This window comes from Phyllostomus discolor, chromosome 3, assembly GCF_004126475.2.
Source record: "Phyllostomus discolor isolate MPI-MPIP mPhyDis1 chromosome 3, mPhyDis1.pri.v3, whole genome shotgun sequence".
Taxonomy (NCBI): Eukaryota; Metazoa; Chordata; class Mammalia; order Chiroptera; family Phyllostomidae; genus Phyllostomus; species Phyllostomus discolor.
Genome location: NC_040905.2, coordinates 209,190,599 through 209,210,579, shown reverse-complemented (window position 1 = coordinate 209,210,579; position 19,981 = coordinate 209,190,599). Strand labels below are relative to the sequence as shown.

At 56.0% G+C, this 19,981-nt stretch overlaps 1 protein-coding gene across 1 annotated transcript; it reads left to right on the top strand.

Annotated features, from left to right (window-relative positions):
• Nucleotides 1-3: 3 nt before the first annotated feature.
• On the top strand, nt 4-8,237 carry TRUB2 (TruB pseudouridine synthase family member 2). The gene is made up of 8 exons (XM_028518067.2): nt 4-408; nt 775-906; nt 2,248-2,322; nt 3,447-3,508; nt 3,655-3,736; nt 5,469-5,541; nt 6,029-6,165; nt 6,932-8,237. Exons 1-8 carry the CDS (start codon nt 33-35, stop codon nt 7,282-7,284), a joined length of 1,290 nt encoding a protein of 429 aa, XP_028373868.2. The 5' UTR covers nt 4-32; the 3' UTR covers nt 7,285-8,237.
• The last annotated feature ends 11,744 nt before the right edge of the window (nt 8,238-19,981 follow it).

Here is a 19,981-nt window from a genome sequence, read left to right as displayed (position 1 = left end):
AGCACGGGCAGAAGAGGGCCCGATCGCTAAGTATGAGAAGGTCTGCCACCTACCCTACCGATGTAAAACTCTCCCCATTTCATTTCACCCCCAGAAAGGGTCTCCAAATAAGCCCCGCCAGCATTGGGGTTCAGCGCCGGACCGTATTTCCTTTGCCCCCGCACCGTTCCCCCGAGGATAATAAGAGGAGAACCATTTCCGGCTGCGACACAGGGCGGAAGGACTCTGTTTGGGTGAGGGACTGTACGGCACTTCCGTGCGCCTGGCTGGGCCGCCAGCCCGGACCGCCGGCTTCGGAAATGGGGTCCGCCGGCCTGGCGCGGTTGCACGGGCTCTTTGCGGCCTACAAGCCCCCGGGGCTGCACTGGAAGCACCTGCGGGATGCCGTCGAGACGCAGCTCCTGAAGGGTGAGTGCCCGTAGCCCGACCCACGAGCGCGCTCCCGTGCTCCCGGGAGTCCATTTCCGCCTGTGATCCCCGTGCAAAATAAAGTCTTGTGACCCAGTCGCCTGGGCACAGCGTTTCCCTAATCTTGTATTCTGTACTCTATGACTTTTCACTTTCCTTTGTGTTCAAATGGTAAATAGACTAATTGTCTGTTGTCATAAGCAGTTAATAAGGAATCGAGTAAATTTGAACTCAAGTTTTTTTTCCTACTTGCTATTCTGTTTGTCGCACCGCGGGTCCTCTTCTGTCGCCTGCATCTCCATCCCCTCCCTTGCCCCCGGGTGATCGGACAGACTTGACAAGCTGTCCTTTACCCTGTGTGCTTAGGTCTCAATGCCCGGAAGCCTCGTGCCCCTGAACAGCGTGTTCGCTTCCTGCTGGGCCCTGCGGAAGGCAGCGGGGAGAAGGAGCTGACCCTCACAGCCACCAGTGTGCCCGCCCTCGCCAGCCATCCGCTGGGTAAGGCACATTGATGGTGTCCCTTCCCAGGAACGCTCTGCCCAGAGTCAGCGTCTCCGTCAGTGCTCAAACTCCTGTCCCAGACCTTTGGAGGGCCACACGGTGGAGATGAAGTATTTGACAAGGACTATGCAAATTTCTCAGGGAGTAAATACTGTAGGCTTTGCAGGCTCAGTTCTGCCTTTGTAGTGCAAAGCAGCTGTAAGCAGTATGTAAGAGCAACAAGCCTAGCTGTATTTCAGTAAAAGTTCACTTACGGACACTGAGATTTGAATAATTTTTTTTGAATTTCGTGTAATTGTCATATATCACAAACTAGTATTTACTTGAATTTTTTTTGAACCATTGGAAAATGGAAAAAAATTTCAGCTTGTGGGCCATTATAAAAACGGGATTTTGCCTGTGGACTGTACAATTTGCTGATTCCTTTACTATTCTGGGACTCCGGGTGGGAATTGAGATCCTTAAGGCAGAAGTCCTAAGGAGGTAAGAGTCGGGAGGCTGTAGGAGGACCAAGGGGCTTGACCAGAAACCTCTAAACGCCTTAAACAGGGACACTCAGTGACTCTACGGTGTAATAATAATGAGTATGACGTAGTAAGGGTCTGCTTTGTACTAGAGACCGTATGAAGCTTTTTCCAAACACCACCCATTGAACCTGCGCCACAGTCCTGTGAAGTGAATCCCATTCTCATTTCACAGAGGGGGAAACTGAGGCTGCGTGTTGACGTTCAGTAACGCAGCCTGGGTGCAGTCAGCTCTTCTGCCACCCCAAGATCCCTCCTGAACTACAGAGGCATGGATGTTTCTGGTGTGTTCCAGCATTCACTCCATTTTTTAGCAGCTTTTTCAATAAAATTGATACACACAAAAAACTGCACATATTTTAATGTGTCTATCTCGGGGGCTCCTTCATTTCTCAGTAGTTATTTTCTGAGCAAGGAGTGAGTTCTGGGTTCTGGGGCAGCGCTGTGGACAGACCCACGCAGGCCCTGCCTGGGAGCTCGCAGCCTCCTGTTTCCTCCCTGGGGGCGTGGCCAGGACTCGCCCGCCGGTGCTGAGTGGGGAACCCTACAATCCTGATTCCCATGGTCATGCCCAGGCCACCGAGGGAATGGTGAGCGGTCGAGTGCCCAGGCATCTTAGGCTGCCCTCTCTCTGGGTCCAGGGAACTGAAAAAATGGTTCTAGGGCCCAGATTCCATGGAGGGGAAGCCTGCAAGTCCAACCTGGCCCTGGTCTGGTCTCCATGCATGAGGCTCCATTCTAGGAATGAGGTCACCACACAGCCTGGAGCCATCCTCACATGCTGAGGAAAGGGACTTCGTTTGCTTCTTTCTAGTATGCGGACCAGCTTTCACCAGCCTGAAGGTTGGCGTGGGACACCGGCTGGATGTCCAGGCCTCTGGGGTGCTTGGTAGGTGCTGTGGCGAGCCTGGGGGTGCGGTGATGCAGGCTTGGGGGAGGATTGGGGAGACACTGGGAGCCCGGCCATGTCCAGCTTGTCATCCATGTTCCACCACTGCGCCCCCTTGATCCCCGCCCCGAGTCTGACCAGCTGGCGGAAGGGCGGAAGTCACGGTTGCCCACCTTTGTCAATTGAGCCTTCCATGTGACCTGTGATAAGAAGCCATTTGTGCACATGTATTCACTGTGGTAACCTTACTCGGTAGATACTGTGTGATTTTATGGGAGAAAACAAGCTTCCACCAGCTTAGTTGACTTGTCCTGTGTCGCACGGCTAGTGAATATCCCTGGGCCGGAGAGGGGAAACGGTCCCTGCTTGCGCGGGGCAGCAAAGCGTGTGACTCTGGCCCCCCTAGCCAAGGTCTGGGTGTCACTGGAGCTGGACACACAAAGCCCTGAGTCATGAGCCATCTGTGTGCCAGGGTCAGGCGGTGTCCACATCCTCCAAACGCGACAGTCACAGTCCCCTTGTCTCGCTGCCTGGAGCTCTGGCAGGCAGACGTGACCTCATGTCCACTCCCTCTCTGGGAGTGAATGGAGGACCATTCTCTCCTTCAGCCCGAGGGACAAACAGAGCCAGGGGAAGGCAGGGAGCGGCCACAATGCCCGTTTACGGGGCCCCCCCTTTGTGCTGACTGCTTCTGCGCATTGCCCCGATCTTCACAACACTACAGGGGTCGGATGCTGTTTTAATCCCCAGTTCACTGATGGGGAGCCTGGGGCCCAAGGAGGCCGAGGGACATGCTTAGAGCCACCCCCAAGTTAAGTACCGGTCTGTGTGACCTGGCCTGTGGTCTCTTACTTGTGAATGCATCAGAAGTCCCTGGGGAGCTTGAGAAGCATCCGGCCCCCCCCCCCCCCCCCACGAATCAGAGTCAGTGCATTTGGGTGGGGCCCAGAAATCGGCATTTTCATATACACCCAGAGGACCTCACTTGCTCCCTGTGGAAGCGCTCCTTGCCCCCTCGCTGGCTGCAGCGGCATTGGAGCGGGGGATATTCTGGTGGCAGTTGGGGGTCCCAGGGAAACGGGAGGTGGGGAGCCGGGCGTGAGATGAGTGTGCATGCCTTTCAGTGCTCGGCGTGGGACGTGGGCGCAGCCTTCTCACCGACATGTACAACGCTCACCTCACCAAGGTATGGGGGGCAGCCGGGCGGGGGCTGAGCTCCCTGAGGCAAGACCTGAGGGCCACCCCCACCCTAGCCTCAGTCTGGCACCTCCTCCCTCAGCGCCGAGGCCTGGAGCAGGGACACAGCTGGGTCTTCCGTCCCTGTCCTCGCAGGATTACACAGTCCGCGGCCTCCTGGGCAAAGCCACGGACGACTTCTCGGAGGATGGGCGGCTGGTGGAGAAGACGACGTATGGTGAGAGCCGGTGGGAGCCCAGGGCCGTGGGAGGTGCGGCGGTGGCTGCCCCAAGTTTGCTTTCCATCAACCCCTCCCCCACCCCCACAGTCGCTCTTAGACACACGGAGTGGGCTGGCCAACGGGGGGCTTTGGACACATCATTCTGTCTCCCAGGAGCACTCCGTGCTCCCCTGTGCCTGCTCACGTGGCTTAAATGTCACCCCCCCAGGGAAGCTTCTCGAGCCCCTAGACTTAGCTGGATGGGCTCTTCAGAACAGCAGTCGGCCAGCCCTTAGCGGTCACCCAGCATCCGCCTCCCGACCAGCCCCACCCTGAGAGCAGACACTCTGTGATTTCTTGCCTGGGATCGAACACATGGATCTCAGGGCCTGGGGCGTGGGAGGGGCTCGTCAGACGGGGGCAGGGGCATGTGGGGTAGATGGGGAGGGACCAGGAGTAGGTGGGGGTAAGGTGGGCGAATAGATGGGTGGATGGGGGCTGAGTGGGTGGGTGGCAGATGGGTGACCGAATGGGTGGGTGGCCCGTTCTTCACTCCTCACTCTCCCCGTGCGCTAACGCTGCCCATGCCATTCACTGCATGTATCCGGCGCGTGTTTCTGAGCGTCAGTCGTGTGCCAGGCCCTGGGAAGGCGTTTGGTAAATCAGAGGGGGTCCCCAGTCTCAGCGAACTCAGATTCTCGCCAGGAGAGAGACACTCCTCTGCGTCTTCTGGAGAACAAGAAGAACACCGCGAGGCCACACTGTGTCTTTGTGTGTGTAGGGGTGTGCCTAGGGCTGTGCCGGCATCCAGAACACGCGTGAAGACACCTACCAAGTTGGCACTTCTGAGAGGGGGGAGCCAGAATCTGGAGAAGGGGAGATACTTGTTGGTGCTGATCTGAATTTCTTAAAGAACATTCACGTATCAATTACATAATTTAAAAATAGGGTAAAAACCAGAGAAAACTAAACGGTGGGAAAGAGACCCTGGTGCAGAGTGGCAGAAGCAGGAGGAGTAAGCAGGGTACTGCAGGAGGGCCTTCCTGGAGGAGGTGGCATTTGAGCTGGCACTAATGGAGGGGAGGAGGCAGTGGCAGGTGCATCCCAATGAGGCGACAGCATGAATGAAGCCAGGCAGAGGGATGGGAGGCGTGGGCCTGTCCAGGCTGGTGAGGCTTTGGCCCCCACACCTACGTCCTAACCTTTGGGGCCCTAAGTTGGCACCTGCCCCAGCCGGACCGCAGCATCAGCCTGCCGGCAGAGTGGGTGAGTGTCCCCAGGCTTTGCCGCCACCTGCCCCACAGTCACGCGGTGGCACCGGCAGGCAGAGCTGCTCCCACTTCGCCACCTGTTTCTGCATTTGGACAGATGGCACCCGCCCTCTCGGGGCTCCTGGCACGAAAAACCCTAGACTGGGGCTCAGGAGGCCTGGCTCGGAATACTAGGCAAAAGTCACATTATATCTTTGAGCTTCGTTTTCAGATGAAAATGCTTTTACCCTGGAGTCTGTGAGCCCATTGGAAAGGTCCTTAAAGTGCTGAGCTCACGAGCACCGTTCTGAAAAGAGGGGCCTGAACTTTCATAAGATTCTCAGAGGCCTTTCAACCCCCAAGTGGGACCCCAGGGACCAGAGGATGCTCCGGGAGTCCCTTCAGATCCCAAGGACGGGCTGGTCCGGGGAGGGGCTTGTTCGTTTGCTGTCGTCTGGCCTCCTCGGGCACCTGTGCGCTCACCATCCTCTGACTTCCAGACCACGTCACCAGGGAGAAGCTGGACCGCATCCTGGCCCTGATCCAAGGCTCCCATCAGAAGGCCCTGGTGATGTAAGTGGGGTGGGCCCTCCAGGAGGTGCAGGAAAACAGCGCGAGGTGCCCAAGGGCTACCATAGGCTCCGCCCACCTGGGGGCAGATTCCGCTGGTGTATTCAGAGCCTGAAATCAGGCTTGAACCATGCATTCCTTCTATAGCGAACAGAAAGGCCTCTGTGTCAGGTCTCGGGCCAGCCCGTGGGGAAACGGAGGGGAGCGGAACGCCAGCTGCCCTCCTGGGGTGTGTGTGGGGAGGAAAGCATGAGGGCACAGCCGGGGCGGGAGCAGCCAGCGCGTGCGCGGCTGTGGACGCCAGGGAGAGCGTGCAGAGGAGGCAGACTGCGTGGGCAGACCGGAAGGGACGGAGGAAAAGCTGCCGCAAAGGCCCCTGGGAGGGCAGGGGAGGTCGGGGGCGGATGGAGAGCTTCGGGGAAGGCATCTCTCGGGAATGGGCAGGGCCGGGGCGGGCAGTCAGCTCAGCTGCCCGCCTTCTGACCCCCAGGCACTCCAACCTTGACCTGCAGACCCAGGAGGCCTATGAGATGGCCGTGAAAGGCTTGATCCGGCCCATGAACAAGTCCCCGATGCTGATAGCCGGCATCCGGTGCCTCCACTTTGCGCCTCCAGAATTCCTCCTAGGTAAGTTGCCCCGGGGAGTTGGAACAAGGAGATGGGACTCCTGGGGCTGGGGGGTCATGGGAGAACACCCTTGCAAAGGCCAGCGCAGGCCACCCCGATCTCCGCTGGCCGAGGCGGCGGGGACCAGCTTCCTTCCCAGCCCTGGGCTGGGCTTGGCCGATCACAGACACGCAGAACAAATGCTGCCCTCGCTCCTGCCAGGTCAGCCTCTGAAGCAGAACTTAACAAGCAAAGGTTCCGTGTAGCAGCTCCCTTCCAGAGCCAGCAGTCCGTCACGGAGATGTGGGCATCAGGTGGCACCCTCACACTCCCCGCCCCTGCCTCCTCCCACTGCCCCCTTGTCCACTGGTCACATGGTCAGACTCCATTTCTTGGGCCCTGACCAAGACTCTCCCCATGCTAAGGACCTTACAGTATAAACTACCCCTTAGACTCCTCACAACCGCCCATTTTACAGATGAGCAAACCAAGTCAGAGCAATGCTTTGACCTTAATCCACCCACACATCACCGGGGGTCTTCGTACACGGCAGACTGGGACTCAGCGAGTCTGGGGAGGGCCTGAGGGGCTGTGGGTCTAGCAGGCTTTCCCACAGCACCTCCCGGGTGGCCTTTAGGCTCCACTCTGAATAGCAGAGCCCTGGAGAACTGAGGTGACGTGCTAAGGTTATTTCCCAGTCTGGCGGTGCCAGGGGGTGTGGATCCGGGCGAGCAGACGCCAGAGGCTGTGCTCCTGACCACCGTGTCTGTCGCTGTGTCCCGGGCAGAGGTGCAGTGCCTGCACGAGACGCAGAAGCACCTGCGGAGGCTGGTGCACGAAATCGGCCTGGAGCTGAAGACCACTGCTGTCTGCACCCAGGTGCGGCGCACGCGCGACGGCTTCTTCACCCTGGACGACGCCCTCCTGCGGACCCGGTGGGACCTACACAGCATCCAGGACGCCATCCGGGCCGCAGCCCCCCGGGTGGGAGCAGAGCTGGAGAAGAGCTTGGGGCCGGGGCCCGGCACCCAGCAGCTCCCTGGTCCAGGCTGGCAGTGGGACAGCGATGGGCCGAGCTCTGCCTCGAAAGGCTGGACAGCGGCGGGGCAGCGGGCGGGTGCGGATGAGGGTTGTTCCTGAGCCGGTGCGGGTGACCGTGCAGGGAGGAGGGGGAGCTCCGCCGCGAGTGACACGGAACTCGGAAGCCGCAAGAGAGGAGAGGAGAGGAGACCGAAAAGGAAAGACTTCTTTGTGTGTGGAGGAAAGGGCGTACACATACTGGCAGTGCGCTTAGCGAAGAACTAATGCCCGTAATATGTAAAGAGTTCTTAGAAAACAAGAAAGATGACAAATTGGGCAGATGACACAAACTGTTTGTAAAAACACGAAAAGAAATCCCAGTGGCCAGTAAGCCAGAAATGACGCTCAGCCTTCTAGTAATGAAAGACCTCCGGGGGAACAGAAGACGGCTTTTCCTTGCCTCTGGACAAAAGTGATACAAAGATAACACCCAGCACTGGTGGCGGGAGGAAACGGGTGATCCCTGCCCCTACGAGTGTGAGTGACACGATGGTGAGGAGCTAGGGAGATCCCGGGCGGGTGGGGAAGGGGGCACTGCTCACACAGAAGTCGCAAGACCTCACTTCCCCTCCTCAAGGACACTCGAGAGCGAACGGGTCCCACCTCTCCTCCCAGACCAGAGAACACACAGCTTACATCCCCCTGGTCTGGGAACTTCCCTGGACACTTGTGGCAGGTGTGAGACACTGCAGGTCCCGGGGGAGGGGCGGAGGAGGGGGGACCTAGAAGCTGGCTACAAGCTGAAGACCCCTAAGAAACACAAGATAAACAGCCACCTTACGTTGAGCTTATTCAGGGGCTTAAAGGAGGAGAGAAACGAGGCCGGGTGCTCCTGCAGGGAGGAAATGATGACCTTTCCTCAGCGCGCTGTAGTCACGGAAACACCAAGACACAGGAGCCTGTCCCCCGCCCTGACCCCAGCAGAAAGCCTGAGCACTCACTAGAGGGAGTGACTCCGGTTCTGATCCCGAGTTTCTGCCCTCTGTCGGGCTGGATACATCTTACTCTCATTACCGGCGTCCCTGAACTGAATTCTTCAGGAGACAACCCAAATCGGTCTGGGTCCGGTTCAGCAATAGCAGGAGTGTACAACTACCAGCTTTTGGCAGTGTGTATCAAAATTCAAACTGCTGCCTTACGACTCGGCAGTTAAGAGTTTCAGGGAATCAGCTTAGGTTGCAGAAAGTTACAGATACATATGTTTCCGGAGCTGCACTGTAATAGTTACAGATGGGAATGTTGTTACCACCCATTAGTAAGGGACTGTTTAAATAACCAGCGTATATAGGGCCAAAAGGATCTGTTCTCATGTTTCCAAGAAAGTCAACCTGGATCTGGCTGGTGTGGCTCAGTGGATTAAGCACCAGCTTGCAAACCAAAGGGTCACAAGTTCGATTCCCAGTTGGCACATGCCTGGCTTGCAGGCCAGACCCCAAGTTGGGAGGACTGAGAGGCAACCACACATTGATGTTTCTCTCCCTCTCTGGAAATAAATAAAATCTTTTCAAAAAGCCCTGGCTGGTATGGCTCAGTGAATTGAGTGCCAGCCTGTGAACCAAAGGGTCGCTGGTTCAATCCCCAGTCAGGGCACATGCCTGGGTTGCAAGCTAGGTCCCCAGCCAGTGTGTGAGAGGCAACCACACATTTAAGGGGAAAAAAAAAGACCCCAGCTCCCCTTTTTATAGCCCTTTTTTTCTAGGCTTTGGACACCTTGGCCCCCGTGTTGTTTTTTTTTCTTGGTTGTCTTAACCTCCAGGCATGTGGGTATGTCCCACTCGGACTAGAAGGAGCAAGCTGGCCTCTGGCTGGGGCTCTGGTTTGGGCCCTCAGGGGAAGCACTGCCTGTCCCTCGTCCCTGCTGTCACCGTGGGAGAGAAGGCTGCAGTTACCAGGGCTTCCGCACCTTCCCTCCGGGGCAGCCGCAGCTCCGTGCGGAGCTGAGCTGGGGTGCGCTCCTGGCCGTGGGGCCGCGCCAGCTCAGCTCCCCCATCTGTAACGCGGGGATAATGATTCCGCCCACCTCCCCACCCCATGGGGTGGTTGGGGGAAAGAGGAAGTCACGGTCAGGTGCTTGTCATTTTGCCTCAGCCTGCTGCTGTGGCTGCCCTTCTCGACAGTGACCCAAAGGGGTGGCCACAGGGAGAGGCAGAGGCTGTCTCTGCCCCACACCTCACGTCTCCAGCATAAACTCAGTTGGGACTGGACAGACACGACTTCAGCCAGGTGTTCAAGGTCAACGTCAACAGTATCCTTGATGTGATGTGACAAAAATGACCCTGTGCCTCCAAGGTCTTCCTCCCAATAACCCACAACCCCTGCCTTAGCCAGGAGAAGGACACTGGATTCTGGGGTGGGGCGTCCTGCAAAATACCGGGCCGGTCCTGAAAACCGTCCCGGTCGTCAAAGGTGGGGGAGTCCAAGGAACTGCTGTGGCCGAGAGGAGCATAAACGGCAGGACAACTAGATGTGACACAGCGTCCTGGGGCCGGAAAGGACCTGAGGTAAAAACAAAAAAAAGGAAATCTAAGCAATCGCTGGACTTCAGTTAACGCATCAGTCAGTGCTGGCTTATTGACCGTAACGAATATGCTGTTGGGAGGTGCTGATACAATAAAATACAGTAACACTGGGGAGGCTGGGTGCTGAGTTTGAGAATTCCAAGTACTGTCATCTCAGGGTTTCCTCCAGACAACTGTTATTAAAAAAAGAAAAGTCTATTTAAAAAAAAAAAAAACAAAAAAACACCTGGAGAGATCTTGGAGAATCCAGATTCTAACCCTAACTCTTGGATCTGATTCAGCAGGTCAGGGGTGGGGCCCCGACACCTGAATGCCGGGGTCTGGAGAGCTTCTGGGCTGCGTTACACTGGGTGCCAGGGGGCAGGGGGCGTGGTGCACGCGGAGAGTGCCAGGAAGCTCCGCACCCCTCCCCGCTCCCCAGCCCTGTGCATCCCTGCGCATCCCTTCCGTGCGCCTGTTCTGGGGCTGTGTCCTCGCTAACAAAATGGTCAGTGTAAGTCAGTGTTTCTTTGGGATCTGGGAGCTGTCCGAGCAAATTATCAAACTTGACGGGGCTGTGGGAACTCCCAATTTATAGCCAGCCGGTCAGCAGCGGGGTAACAGCCCGGGCCTCGTGAGTACGCCTGAACCTTCACCTGTGGGATCTCTGCCAACCCCGGGCGGTGTCAGATTCGAGCTGAAATGTTGGCCGCCCAGTCGGGGTCCCCTGAGAACCACAGAACTGCTTGGTGTGGAAAACACCACGTGCCAGGTGTCAGAAGTGCTGTGTGCAGAGGGGAAACCGTCTTCTTCCACCTGCATGTGTGTTTAGTGTATGTGTGCTGAATGAACCCAAATGGCTTTTTTTTTTAACAAAGTGGAATTGTACACAGAGGACACACCTGTGCAACTGCACAGGACCTGCCCCTCCATGATTTCTGAGCAGGCAGCTGCCCAGGGCATCACTGGTGCCGGCCTGCTGTCAGCTTCTCAGCCCCGGGGGTGAGTTCTGACCCATCCTCCCCACTCAGGGTGGCCGGGCGGAGACAGGAGCAGGTACCTGCGCCACCTGTGCGGACTCAAGGCACGTTCACTGCCTACACCACCCCTCCCTCCTGCCAGAATTCCCAGCGAATGTAATCACAGTGTACAGATGGGGAAACTGAGGCACTAAGAAGGTGATACTTGCCCAGGCTTCACAGCCAGTCAAGGTTGGATTTGAATTTGGTAATCTGGCTCCAGAGCCCATGCTCTTAATCTCCATCCGCCACGGCCTCCCTAGCTTGACCTCAGTGCAACCTAGGCCCAGCCCAGTTGTGTCCTAGTGCGTCCCCGGTGAGGTTTTCCCACTGAGACCCCGGGGCCAGGGGAGGTGCACGTGACCAAACCCCGCTGAAGCGCCGTGGCCTCGTTAGATAGGAAACACACGGAGATGCGTGTTCCCACAGGCAGACCGCTCAGAACAAAATCAGGCGATACTGTGTTGGGAGCCGCGCTGCCTGGCTCCAGGAGCTGCAACCCCCCATCCCCCCGCCCCGTGACGAAGGATACACTCGCGGGGCTACCACCCACGGCCAGCCCTCCCCTTGTACCCGAGATCCCAAGGTCTCGCCTGGCAATTCGCCCCTCTTTTTTGCTTCATCGGTGTCCTCCTTTTTACCTGATTCTTTTCATCAGCACACAAACAGGCTGTTACATTTATCTTAAGAGCAAATAAACAGGAAAGAGCATAGCAGGTCCTCCGTCAAAAATTACACTCCGGATGACCGAACGACCCAGCAGTCCCCTTCCGGGCACGTGTCCGGAAGGGTCTGTGCGCACTCCCGTTCACAGCAGCTTCAGCTCAAGGCGGAGCCAACACGTGCCCGCCAGCAGACGGACGGATGAGCGCCGTGTGGCCCATCCGCACGAGGGAATACGACTCGAGCATTAAAAAGGGAGAAACTTCTGACTGACGGATGCTACGACATGGATGGGCCTTGAAGACATTATGTTAAATGAAAGAAACCAGCCCCAGGAAAACGAATACCGAGCGACACCACTGACGGGGGGCCCCGGAGCGGGCAGAGTCACGGGGACAGAGAGGACGACGGTGGTGCCAGCGGCGGGGGGCGGCAGTGGGTGTTGACGGGGGGCAGGGTCTCGGCTTCGCAAGATGGGAAGAGCTACAGAGACGGATGGCGGTGGTGGCTGCACGACAGTGTGAAGGTCGTCAATGTCACCGAACCGCACACTTAAACCTGGGTCAGCCCTGGACGGTGCGGCTCAGCGGGCTGGGCACCGCCCCACAAAGCAGAAGGTGCTCGGCTCCGCCCCAGGTCGGGGCTCCTGCTTGGCTTGGGGACCTGGTCCCTGGGGGGGGGGGCGTGTACCAGAGGCAGCTGAGGGACGTTTCTCTCCCTCTGTCTCCTTCCCTTGCCCTCTCTCCAAAAAATGAATAAGCAAATAAAATCTTTAAAAAATAAAATGGTTAGAGCAGAGGCCTGACTGGTGTGGGTCAGTTGGCTGAGCAGCATCGTGCTGCAAAGTGACGGACTCCCACTTGCCGGGTTCCTGGTCGGGGCGCACACCACGCCTGGGGTTCGGGCCAGGCCCCCGGCTGGGGCCGGTGTGACAGACAGCTGATCTCTCTCTCTCTCTTTCTCCCTCCCTCTCTCTAAAAATAAATAAGTAAAATCTTTTTTTAAAAAAACCTTTAGAGTGTCGCAGGTTCGATTCCCAGTCAGGGCACATGCCTGGGTTGCAGGCCACAGCCCCCAGCAACTGCATATTGATGTCTCTCTCTCTCTCTCTTTCTCCCTCCCTTCCCTCTCTAAAAATAAGTAAAATCTTTTTTTAAAAAAACCTTTAGAGTGTCGCAGGTTCGATTCCCAGTCAGGGCACATGCCTGGGTTGCAGGCCACGGCCCCCAGCAACTGCATATTGATGTCTCTCTCTCTCTCTTTCTCCCTCCCTTCCCTCTCTAAAAATAAATAAGTAAAATCTTAAAAAAAACAACCTTTAGAAAATAGTTAGAGCAGTCAATTTTACGTATATTTTACCTCCCAAAAGCCCCAGGCAGAAAAATGAACGTACACTCTTGACCTCACACCTCTGTCCAGTGCGAACATGAGAAAAGTCCAAACCTGTAGGAATTGTTATGAGCTCGTCTGAGCCACACTGACAACAACTGCCTGGAGGCAAAACCTACTGAGAAAACGCTCCAGAGAGTTTCATACGTTGCAATCAAAAGAGGCAGCGAGCCCTGGCTGGTGCGGCTCAGTGGACTGAGCGCCGGCCTGCAAACCAAAGGGTTGCTGGGTTGTGGGCCAAGTCATGTTGATGTTTCTCTCCCTCTTTCCCCCTCCCTCCCCCTCTCTCTTTTAAAAAATAAATTCAATTAAATTATAAAAAGAAGTGTAATGTGGTCTAGATTAGCTAGCGGGGTGGGAAAAAGCAAAGGAGGGAGCGACCTTTGGGACTGGACGAGAAGGTAAAATGACAGACACGCGCTTCTTTTCCTCGGGTAAAAGGGAGGGTGGTTACCAGTCGGCAGTCGGCAGTCGACAGCACAGCAGTGACAATGCGGGGCCCTGTGGTCTCAGCGCTGGTGGTGGTTTTGCCCGAGGGGTTTGGCAAAAGGGAAGTTACCTTGACATTCCAAAGGTGTGTTATCACAGAGGCAAAATGACAACAGACAGGCTCAGTTAAGGTAAAGACTGACTTGTTGGGGAAGATTCTGGCCTAGCCCATGACTATCCGTCATAAACTGCTTTTTGTTCAAAAGCTGTCACTTCAGACCGTCCTGTGTGGTGACTCGGGTCTCTGAGTCTGTGAGGCCGCCGTGCAGGGCTCCCCCGAGCTTGTCAGGGTTAGTATGCAGCCCCCTTTTTGTCCACACCACTTACGGTGTCTCTCTGCCTCCATCAAGAGCAAAACTCTGCCCTGGCCAGGCAGGTCGCCGATCAGAACACCATCCGGGTACACCAAGGTTGTGGGCTCCCGTCCCGGCCAGGCGCCTACAGGAAGCGACGGAGGCAGGATAGCTGGGAAAATTTCTCGGCAGGGGGGATGGGGAAACTGAGGCAGCTGAACAAACTGGCCAAGCTGTTCACAGCCAGATAAAACCCCTCCCTGGAGACGACATCCAGGCCTGCATTTCAGCCCAGAAAATTGACAAAGCCAGGTGGGTGACAGTGACCCCTGCCCTGGCACGGACCGACCAGTAGAGGCCATGACCCTGAAAGAACATACTTGGAGAACTGGTGACTATTCTGCTGACCCTCCCCGGAGAGCTCCCCTGAAATTCCTGCCCGCCTGCGAGAGACAGATAACCTGTCTGGATGAAGGACTAAGCGTGCTAAGCACGCCTTCTCCCTCCGGGTGGCACACCCAGTGCCTTCCCTCCCTGCGCTCCGTCCCTGGCAGGCGTGCACGCCCTGAATGCTAAGGGTCCTTATGAGACTTGCAACCGGGGAGGCGTGGGCAGTGGCAGCTCGTCCCAGGCTGACCCCCTGAACCTGTCTCCAGGGCCCCCTTTCCTCTGACTTCCCAGGGAGCTAAGGCAGCCCAGCCTCAGCCCTCCTGGTGCTGCTTCTGTGCCAAGTCTTTCTTTGTTTCCCTGTCCCCAGCTTTGTTTCCCTGTCCAATAAACACGTGCTCGACGTCACCTGGACGCACGTTGTGAAAGCAAACCCATACACTACCAGCTGGCCGCAGGCGGGCCCACTCGGAGCCAGGCCCTCTGTCCCGTCGTGTCACCAATGAACGCAGAAGTAAGTGGAGCGACAAATCTATGTCCCTCTCTCAAATCAATTAAAATGAGAAAAGAAGCCCTGGCTGGCGTAGCTCAGTGGATTGAGCTTGGGCTGCGAACCAAAGTGTCGCAGGTTTGATTCCCAGTCAGGGCACATGCCTAGGTTGCAGGCCACAGCCCCCAACAACCGCACATTGATGTTTCTCTCTCTCTCCCTTTCTCCCTCCCTTCCCTCTCTAAAAATAAATAAATAAAGTCTTTAAAAAAAGAGAGAGAGAGAGTAAAGAAAATCACAGGCTGTCGGTACGGCTGATACTCGACATCGCCAGTGCTCAGGGTTATGCTCTGACCTAGCCCGCGAGCTCCATCCCCACATACCCGTCGCTTAACTTTTCCACCTCCTTGTTGACGCGGCACCTCAAACCTCACAGAACCCAGGCCTAAGCCCTTATTTTCCCCTCCACCCGGCTTTCCCCACACACTTCTTCGCTCCAGTAAATCACAGCTCTACCCTTCCAGTCGCTCAGGCCAAAATCCTAGCAGGCCTGAGGCAGGAGATAGGAAGGAGGAAGCTCTGGGAGGTGCCCCAGGGCTAAGATAAAGGACAAAGATACGGGACAGAGACCCTGCTCTAAAACCGGTTGTTTCCGCTTTCTGGAAAAGCGATGGATCATGGTGAATCATGAGTGCACCTGTGTAGAAGATGCTACATGAGCTCTGCTTCATTATAATATCATAATAAATTAACATCATGCGACACCCCCATCTCCTGTGGCCAAGTGAGGAAAATCGTGGGAGACCACATGCGCAGTAGCTTTAAAGCAATACAACTATTGCACACGCACAATAAAAGCCCGCCAAAACTAGCCAGGAGGGATCCGCCCTATAAGAATCGAATCCCTCCAGCCCCAGAGGTCAGCCTCTGCTCAGAGCGGGCCTGCTCCCACGTTCTGGGGAGTGTACTATTGCTTCACAAATCTGCTCTCTCCCTTTCTGCTGTAAACTCTCTGTGTCCGGTTCAATTCTTTCTCCGCGATCCCCAAGGACGTGGTTAACTATGCGCACCTGTGACCGGCCTCTTTCCATCAACAAATTCTACTGGCTTTCTCTTCAAATACTCTCGTTTCCAGAATCTGACCGCTTCCCACCATTCACCCAGGTCCACCCTTGCGCCCCCTCCACCGGGGGACAGAGGGATTCTGTAAAACTGCATGGCAGGTCTTGCTACTTTTCTGCTCAAAGCCCCTCCCCATCTCACCTAGACTAGAAGCCAAAGTCCTTACAGTGGCTTGAAAGGTTCCCAAATCTGCCCCATTTCCCGTCTTTTTAAAAAGAGATTTTATTTATTTTTAGAGAGAGGGGAAGGAAGAGAAAAAGAGAGGGAGAGAAACATCAATGTGAGAGAGATACATCAATTGGTTGCCTCTCTCATGCCCCCAGCTGGGGACCTGGCCCACAACCCAGGCACGTGTCCTGTCTGGGAATCAAACCAGCGACCCTTTGGTTCACAGGCCGGCACTCCATCTGCTGAGCCACACCAGCCAGGGCCCAGTGCTTGTCTTCTCCCTGCCTTCCTCCTTGATCGCTGCTGCGCTCACACTGGCTTCTAGGCTGTTCCTCAAACACGCCGGCCCCTCCTACTGGTCCCCCCAGGTATCCATGGGCTCCCTCCCTCCCCTTCAGTGGGTGTCCGTCTTCTGACAGCTTCCCACCCCCTTAAACCGCCCAGAGGGGCCCCTTCCTGGGCTGGGACGTGAACTTGAACTCATTCACTGTGTGCTGGGGCAGAGGAGACGCCCGCACTTTATAAGCTTCAGGTCCCGTCCCTTTTCCCTGACGTATTTGGCTCCCCAGATCTGAAGAACAGTTTATCTTTATTTTTTTTTAGATTTTATTTATTTACTTTTAGAGAGGGAAGGGGGAGAAAGAGAGAGAGAGAGGCATCAATGTGCGGTTGCTGGGGGCCGTGGCCTGCAACCCAGGCATGTACCCTGACTGGGAATCGAACCTGCAATGCTTTGGTTTGCAGCCCGCACTCAACCCACTGAGCTACGCCAGCCAGGGAAAGAACGGTTTATCTTTATCTGATTTGTTGCCTGTCTCCCCGGCCTCAGAATGTAAGCCCCACAAGGACAGGAATGTCTGTCTTTTTTTCTTACTGCCGCATCCTCAGAGGCTGGAGCAGTGTCTGCAAAAATGCTGGTTGGACGAGTGAATGAAGGACCAGACACGGGAGTGAACATCCATGCCCCGACATGCCACTTTCAAGCCGAGTTTTCTCTTCACACACCCCCAGCCCACTGCCCTCCCCCCTTCTCCTTCCCAGCCCTCCTCTCCCCCTCCCTTCCCGGACCCCGCTGTGCCCAGAATATTGGCTCATTACGGCCCCACTTTATATTTATTTATTTATTTATTTATAAAGACTTATGTATTTATTTTTAGAGAGAGGGGAAAGGAAGGAGAAAGAAAGGGAGAGAAACACTGATGTGTGAGATACATCCACCGATTGCCTCTCAGGCACCCCCATCTGGGGACCTCGCTCCCAACCCAGGCACGTGCCCTGACTGGGAACCGAAGCCGTGACCTTTCGGTTCACAGGCCAGCGCTCAACCCACTGAGCCCCACCAGCCAGGGCTCAGGTCCCACGTGAAGCCAAAAGGCCCTTGCATTCCTCGGGAACCAGGAGTACACTTAGAGCACACAGGCGTATCATCATCATAATGAGCTGACATTTGCCTCTATCTTCACCATCATCAAACCAGCCTGCGTATCTACCATCACTTGTGAAGTGGCTACAAAGGGTATCAGTGCACCCACTTTATAGATGTAGAAACCGAGGCCTGGTGAGGTGGAGCCCCCCGCCCAGCCTCCGGCCTCTGTCTGCACGTGGCACACCCTACCGAGCTTTCCCCGTGGGGCCGCAGGATAAAAAACCAAGGCAACACCATACCCTCCACCGGTGATCAACATCTGGACTTCCCCTGCCATATCCTGTCCGTCGCTCCTTTGAGCACCTGGCAGGAGGCGTGGGACTCCTCCTGAGATGGGCTGGATAACAGGAGGGACCCACATTAGTCACACAGAGAAGTTCCTGTCTGGGTGAGACTGGGCTTTGGGTGCTGCTGCAGTGGTGGGGGTTGATTAAGAGACAAGCATCAGGTGGGCGGCTCAGGTGTGATGGGCCTGGGGCGGGGCTGTCCTGGGGCCTTCCAGCCCACTTGGATCAGCAAAGAAGCCTATGCTCAAAGTGACACCCCTCCCCCGCAGAGCCATGTGGTCCCCACCCCAACCCCTACAGGCACTACCTGAGCCCCTAATGAGACAGGACCTAGAAGAGCCCTGAGATAGCAAACAGGATGGGCTCCTCCCCGGCAAACCAGCTGGGCAGGTCTGCCGGTGCCAGGGTGCAGGGTGGGGCGGCAGGTAATCGCCAGCCCCGGAACGGAGCCGACCAGTGCCCGGGCCCGGGAGAGGCTCTGGGAGCCGCCGGAGGAAGCCCACCTGGAGCCAGCTCTGAGGGGCCGGCTGGTCTGGGAATGGGCGTAAAGGTGACTGGTTTGGAGGAAGGATTTGATCAGATGTCATTACTGGTGTTTTAAAAGAAATTTTGTCGATTTTGAAGGCACACAGACCAGAGGGGCTCAGTCCCAAGCACGCCGGGGTTGCTCACTAAGAAAACAGGCCTGCCCCAGGCCTGCAAAGTCAGGGTCCCTCCAGGGGGATCCCTCCAGCTCTTCACTGTTATAAGCCCTTTCACGTAACTGTGATACCCAGAGATTCAGAAACTATTTCCAGGTCCTTAAAGAGCATGTCCAGCCCTGGCTGGTGCGCCTCAGTGAACTGAGTGTCACCCTGCGAACTGAAAGGCCACTCACCAGTTCGATTCCCAGTCAGGGCACGTGCCTGGGTTGCAGGCCAGGTCCCCCCTTGGGGGCGCACAAGGGGCAACCAATTGATGTTTCTCTCCTTTTTCTCCCTCCCTTCCCCTTTCTCTCTGAAAATAAATAAATAAATAAATAAATAAAATCTTTATTGAACAAATAAAGAGCGTGGCCTTGGAAACCTTCAATCTCTGAGTCTTCCACTTAAGCTGTGTTTCTTTGGGAAAGTGACTTAACCTCTCTGAGTTTCATTTCATTCATGTGGAAAAGGGGGACAACTATACATACCTCTCAGGGCTGCCTTCAGGAATACACGCAGAGGTCACACTGAGCCCGAGGCTCGGGGCCCGCACAGGGCCCGTGCTCCGCGTGCTAGCTGCTAGCGTTATTATCGCAGCTGACAACCCTTGGGATCCTGAGACGAATACAAGAAGCCCAGGGAGCTGAAGGTCAGGAGATCTGCTCCTGTTCAGAGTTTCCCGATGCCGGGAATGAGACACTCAGTGAGAAGAGAGCAAAACTCCCGACTGGAAGAAATTAGGAGACAGGGGCCAAGGCCAAGAAGGCCAAAGCTAAGGCTGTTCATCTCTGGCCCCTGGCCTGGGTATAGGTCAGGGCCTTGGGCAGAGATTTGTGGTTTAAAACCTTGGGCTTAAGGGCCTAGGAAGTTCCGGGTTCAAGCTCTGATTCCTTTCATTGATGCGTGACCATGGGGAAGGAACTGAGAGAGAATAAACCTCTGCCGGGGAGGCAGGACAACACCCCAGCAGCCGGGCCCAGGAATTTGGACCGGCGACCTCCAGCAGGTCGCTCCACCTCTCTGGGCTTCAGTTCAGGGACCATGGAGCTGGGGATGGATGAGGATGCCTCACCTACGGCACTGACCCACGATGCTCTGTGACTGGTGGCTATTGCGACCATCAAACGCTTCTCTGAGGAAATCTTTGCTTGTAACTGGGCCCCTTGCCTGGACTTCCTCCTTTCCCTCCCTCCCTCCCCGAGGTGTCCCCTTTTTCTGAGCAAAGCACAAGTGGGGTGCTGTCAGGTCACGCTCTACCTTGGTGAGGTCTGGCTGCCCAGAAACGACCCCTCCCGGTTCCCAGGGCTGAGTACGCAGGCTGTATCGCCTTTGAGTTTCTCTGCATGCCAGGCGATGAATATCTTCAAGTCACGTTTACACTGGAAGTGGTCAAACAAACTGCACATTCGTAATGCCAGGGCCACCCCAGGCAGCACCATCTGGCAGGCCCGGAGAAATGTCACTCACACATCTCACAGTCAGTTGGCTTCTTACCGACCTGGGTGGGTGGGGGGCAGTTTCCAGAGAAAACCCTCTCCCCTCTACGGGGTGCTGGGATAATCTAGTCTGTGGCTAGTCGCCGGGCAGGCCCCGACTTTTCCATCAAGACCCTACCAGGATAGCTTTCTGGCAGTTAGGCTCATCTTTGAGCAGACACTGCCCCCTTGAGGCCACCTGAGTCATGACATGTGGGAAGGATCCTTGTACAAGAAGGAAACGGACCCAGATGATGCTCTCCTTCCAAACTTCCTATATTCAGCGCCTTAAAATTGGCCCCAGATGCAAAAGTCTTGGGGCCACTGGCAGTGTATTCGCTCTCACCTTGAGAATCTGGAATCTACCC

Coding starts and splice junctions, on each gene's coding strand:
- TRUB2 (XM_028518067.2), top strand. CDS start 33: ATGAGAAGGTCTGCCACCTACCCTACCGATGTAAAACTCTCCCCATTT. Junction 907..2,247: donor CCTCGCCAGCCATCCGCTGG/GTAAGGCACATT, acceptor GCTTCTTTCTAG/TATGCGGACCAGCTTTCACC. Junction 3,509..3,654: donor ACAACGCTCACCTCACCAAG/GTATGGGGGGCA, acceptor CTGTCCTCGCAG/GATTACACAGTCCGCGGCCT.